The sequence below is a fragment of the Berghia stephanieae genome, chromosome 5 (genome assembly GCF_034508935.2).
Source record: "Berghia stephanieae isolate SIO BIC M18660-M18661 chromosome 5, UCSD_Bste_1.3, whole genome shotgun sequence".
NCBI lineage: Eukaryota > Metazoa > Mollusca > Gastropoda > Nudibranchia > Aeolidiidae > Berghia > Berghia stephanieae.
The window spans coordinates 67894518-67899517 of NC_088364.1; the positions used below are offsets into that span (position 1 = coordinate 67894518).

Below are 5000 nucleotides of genomic sequence, written 5' to 3' on the forward strand. Positions count from 1 at the left end.
ACAAGTAGTGTTGACTTTTTCTGTATTGAGGCGAAAGAGATTTTTATTCCAAGGGTTTGGGAAAGCAAATTGCTTTTTATTCAGAGCTAGTGCACTATTTAACTGTTTTATTGTCTAAAATAGAATTGATTTTGCAGTTCAACTTGACTAGATATCTAATTTTATACGACTTGTCTCTCAAGTAGAATAAAAAAATGAAAAATGAGGATAGCGTGCCATATCATATTTTGAAAAATCATTTAATATATCTAGAAATCATCTGTATAACCTATTGTATACAGTAAATAATTAGGTTTTGTGATTATAATGATGAATTCATAAGGTATAACATCATATTTGACCACAAAATTATTTTATCTCTGGGCGTAAAAAAATCAATTTTACAGCATTTTTTTTATCTAAGGGGTATGGGTTAGTGAACCGATTATAATTTTTTTTAGACTTAGATCAATCTACAAAATTTTCGTTTTCTTGTCCTATTACGGTCATATTTTGAAAGTTTGATGGATCATTTCTTTTAGTTGTCTGCAAAATCAGCCTTTTATGTCAAATTATAGAAAAAGCTTGCGCTTTCTCAAATGTCTGTTTTATGTCATTTGTCTGATTTTCTAGCAATCCTACCTTAGTCTTTTCCTTTAAATTATCTTCAAATTTATTCAGAATCTTTTCTATGATGTGTTTTACATCATGATGTAAGTGTTTGGGGGTAAATTAAAATTTAGCAATTTTATAAATTTTAAAATTCATTTGTTCCTGTCGATCCGCGCTAAATTTTCAGTTGAAATCAAATAAAAATTCTAAAAAAATTATTCCAAGAGTTTTCATGATATAGCTATTTATGAAAGAAACATTGTGTTTAAATTTGAAAGAAATTTATATGCTAGTTTTTGGTGCATCTATGTTAGAAATTTTAGGGTTTTACGTCTAATTTTAGCTTATGTTGCCCCTTAAAAAAGTTGTTTTTTTTAATTCAGTTATTTTTGGTGTTTAGCATCAAATTATACATTACATTATTAGTTCATGAGATATAATTAAAAATTTTAGAACTATAAAGCGTATTTGACCACTAAAGTAATTTTTTGGTGAATAACAGCAGATATTAAATTATTTCGCAATTTTTTTTCTTAGAGGTATGGGTTAGCGAATCGTTTATAATTTTTTTCAGAATTTGATCAATTTATAAAATATTACTGTTTTCTTGTTCCATATTGGTTATACTTGATGAATGTTGGCCTTTGTCTGCATTATTAGCTTTATTATCAAATTAAAGACAAATTTTTCATTTTCTCAAAATTTCATTGTGCGTCATTCTCTGATTTTCTAACATTCACATCTGGATTGTTTCCCATCAGATTGTCTTCAAATTTGGTCAGAATTTTTCTTATGATGTGTTTTGCATCATGTTGGTTGGGTTTTGGGCTAAACAAAAATTTAGCAGTTTTATGAATTTTTAAATCAATTTTTTTCCCTGTCATGTCACACCAAATTTTCACTAAGAAATCGAATAAAAATTCTGAAAAATTTATTTACAAGACTATTGCTAAACCTATCCATCTTGTTGTAAGAAACATTTTGTGTAAATTTGAAAGAATTCGTTGTTTTTTTCTGCATCACGGTAAGAATTTTTGGGGTCTAATTTAAGCTTATATTGTCCCCCCTGGTGGTAGGGATTTGGTGGCTAATAGTATTAGCCCTGGTGTTAGGGACTCAGTAATAGCCATGTGGTAGGGACTCGGCGAGTAAAAGTGCTGGTGGTAGGGATTCAACGAGTAAAAGCGCTGGAGGTAGGGACTCAGTGAGTAATAGCGCTGGTGTAGGGACTCGAGTAAAAGCTCTGTGACTCGCTGAGTAATAGCGCTGGTGGTAGGGACTCGGTGAGTAATAACGTGGTCATACGTGCTCAGTGTGTAAAAGCTCTATGACTCGGTATGCGTGGTGGTAGGACTCGGTGAGTAAAGCGCTGGTTGTGGGGGCTCAGTGAGTAATAGCGCTGGTGTAGGGACTCAGTGGTAAAGTCTATGACTCGGTAATAGCACTGGTGGTAGGGACTCAGTGAGTAAAGTAATAACGCTGGTCGTATGGGTCAGTGAGTAAAAGCGCTGGTGGTAGGGACTCGGTGAGTAATAACGCTGGTGGTAGGGACTCAGTGAGTAATAGCCTGGTGGTAGGGACTCGGTAAGTAAAAGCTCTAGACTCAGTGAGTAATAGCGCTGGTAGGTAGGGACTCGGTGAGTAATAGCGCTGGTGGTAGGGACTCGGTGAGTAAAGCTCTATGACTCAGTGAGTAAAAGCGCTGGTGGTAGGGACTCGGTGAGTATAGCGTGGTGGTAGGGACTCGGTGAGTAATAGCACTGGTGGTAGGGACTCGTGAGTAATAGCATTGGTGGATGGGACTCGGTGAGTAATAGCGCTGGTGGTAGGGACTCGGTGAGTAATAGATTGGTGGTAGGACTCGTGAGTAATAGCACTGGTGGTAGGGACTCGGTGAGTAAAAGCTCTATGACTCAGTGAGTAAAAGCGCTGGTGGTAGGGACTCGGTGAGTAATAGCGCTGGTGTAGGGACTCGGTGAGTAGAAGCTCTATGATCAGTGATAGCGCTGGTGGTAGGGACTCGGTGAGTAATACGCTGGTGGTAGGGACTCGGTGAGTAATAGCACTGGTGGTAGGGACTCGGTGAGTAATAGCATGGTGGTAGGGACTGGGTGAGTAAAAGCCTGTGAGGACTCAGTGAGTAAAAGCGTGGTGGTAGGGACTCGGTGAGTAATAGCGCTGGTGGTAGGGACTCGGTGAGTAGAAGCTCTATGACTCAGTGATAGCGCTGGTGGTAGGGACTCGGTGAATAAAAGTGCTGGTGGTAGGGACTCGGTGTGCAAAAGCGCTGGTGGTAGGGACTCGGTGAGTAATAGCGCTGGTGGTAGGGACTCGTGAGTAGAAGCACTGGTGGTAGGGACTCAGTGAGTAAAAGCGCTGGTGGTAGGGACTCGTGAGTAGAGTTATCGATAGAAGCTGGTGTAGGGACTCAGTGAGTGAGTAAATGGTTATGACTCAGTGAGTAAAGCGCTGGTGGTAGGGACTCGTGCGTGAGTAAAGCGTTTATGGACTCAGTGAGTAGAAGCGCTGGTGGTAGGGACTCAGTGAGTAAAAGTTCTAGACTCGGTGGTAATAGCACTGGTGGTAGGGACTCGGTGTAGTGAGTAAAAGGTTTAGGACTCAGTGAGTAAAAGCGCTGGTGGTAGGGACTCAGTGAGTAAAAGCTTGTGTAGGACTCGGTGAGTAATAGACTGGTGGTAGGGACTCGGTGAGTAAAAAGGTCTTATGACTCAGTGAGTAAAGCGCTGGTGGTAGGGACTCAGTGAGTAAAAGCTCTATGACTCGGTAATAGCACTGGTGGTAGGGACTCGTGTCAGTGAGTAAAAGGTTATGACTCGTGAGTAGAAGCGCTGGTGGTAGGGATCAGTGAGTAAAGTTCTATGACTCGGTGAGTAATAGCACTGGTGGTAGGGACTCGGGTCAGTGAGTAAAAGCATTGGTAGGACTCAGTGAGTAGCTATGAAAGCGCTGGTGGTAGGGACTCAGTGAGAGTAGATAGTAGCGCTGGTGGTAGGGACTCGGTGAGTAATAAGCACTGGTGGTAGGGACTCGGTGAGTAAAGGTTATGACTCGTGAGGCTGTGGAAAGTAAAGCTGGTGGTAGGGACTCGTGAGTAAAAGCTCTATGACTCGTGTAATAGCACTGGTGGTAGGGGACTCGTGTCAGTGAGTAAAAGGTCTATGACTCAATGAGTAGAGCGCTGGTGGTAGGGACTCAGTGAGTAAAAGCTCTATGACGGTAATAGCACTGGTGGTAGGGATCTCGAAGAATAAAAGCGCTGGTGGTAGGGACTCTGTGATTATAGCGCTGGTGGTAGGAACTCAGTAAAAGCGCTGGTGGTAGGGACTCGGTGAGTAAAAGCGCTGAGTAGGGACTCGTGAGTAGAAGCACTGGTGGTAGGGACTCAGTGAGTAAAAGCTCTATAACTCGGTAATAGCACTGGTGGTAGGGACTCAGTGTCAGTGAGTAAAAGGTCTATGACTCAGTGAGTAAAAGCACTGGTGGTAGGGACTCAGTGAGTAAAAGCTCTATAACTCGGTAATAGTAATAGCACTGTGGTAGGGACTCAGTGTCAGTGAGTAAAAGGTCATGACTCTTGAGTAGAAGCGCTGGTGGTAGGACTCAGTGAGTGTAAAAGCTTATGACGGTAATAGCACTGGTGGTAGGGACTCGAGAGTAAAAGCGCTGGTGGTAGGGACTCGGTGAGTAATAGCATTGGTGGTAGGACTCGGTGAGTAATAGCACTGGTGGTAGGGACTCGGTGAGTAAAAGCTCTATGACTCAGTGAGTAAAAGCGCTGGTGGTAGGGACTCGGTGAGTAATAGCGCTGGTGGTAGGACTCGGTGAGTAATAGCGCTGGTGGTAGGGACTCGGTGAGTAAAGCACTGGTGTAGGGACTCGGTGAGTAATAGCACTGGTGGTAGGGACTCGGTGAGTAAAAGCTCTATGACTCAGGGTAAAGCGCTGGTGGTAGGGACTCGGTGAGTAATAGCGCTGGTGGTAGGGACTCGTGAGTAAAGCTCTATGACTCAGTGATAGCGCTGGTGGTAGGGACTCGTGAATAAAAGTGCTGGTGGTAGGGACTCAGTGAGTAAAAGCGCTGGTGGTAGGGACTCGGTGAGTAATAGCGCTGGTGGTATGGACTCGTGAGTAGAAGCACTGGTGGTAGGGACTCAGTGAGTAAAAGCGCTGGTGGTAGGGACTCGTGAGTAAGCACTTATAACTCGTAATAGTAATAGCACTGGTGGTAGGGACTCAGTGTCAGTGAGTAAAAGGTTTATGACTCAGTGAGTAAAAGCGCTGGTGGTAGGGACTCAGTGAGTAAAAGTTCTATGACTCGGTGAGTAATAGCACTGGTGGTAGGGACTCGGTGAGTAAAAGGTCTATGACTCAGTGAGTAAAGCATTGGT

At 42.6% G+C, this 5000-nt stretch overlaps 1 protein-coding gene across 2 annotated transcripts in view; it reads left to right on the forward strand.

Annotated features, from left to right (window-relative positions):
• Positions 1–1486, forward strand: part of LOC144973483 (uncharacterized) — a 3254-nt gene extending 1768 nt beyond the window's left edge. Inside the window, exon 3 of one of the 2 annotated variants that reach the window (XM_078915965.1) lies at positions 1–1486. This exon is cut by the window's left edge and continues 41 nt beyond it. In XM_078915965.1, coding sequence (XP_078772091.1) covers positions 1–90 — 90 coding nt within the window. In that variant the 3' untranslated portion in view covers positions 91–1486. The other variant, XM_078915963.1, reaches the window with a different exon arrangement.
• The last annotated feature ends 3514 nt before the right edge of the window (positions 1487–5000 follow it).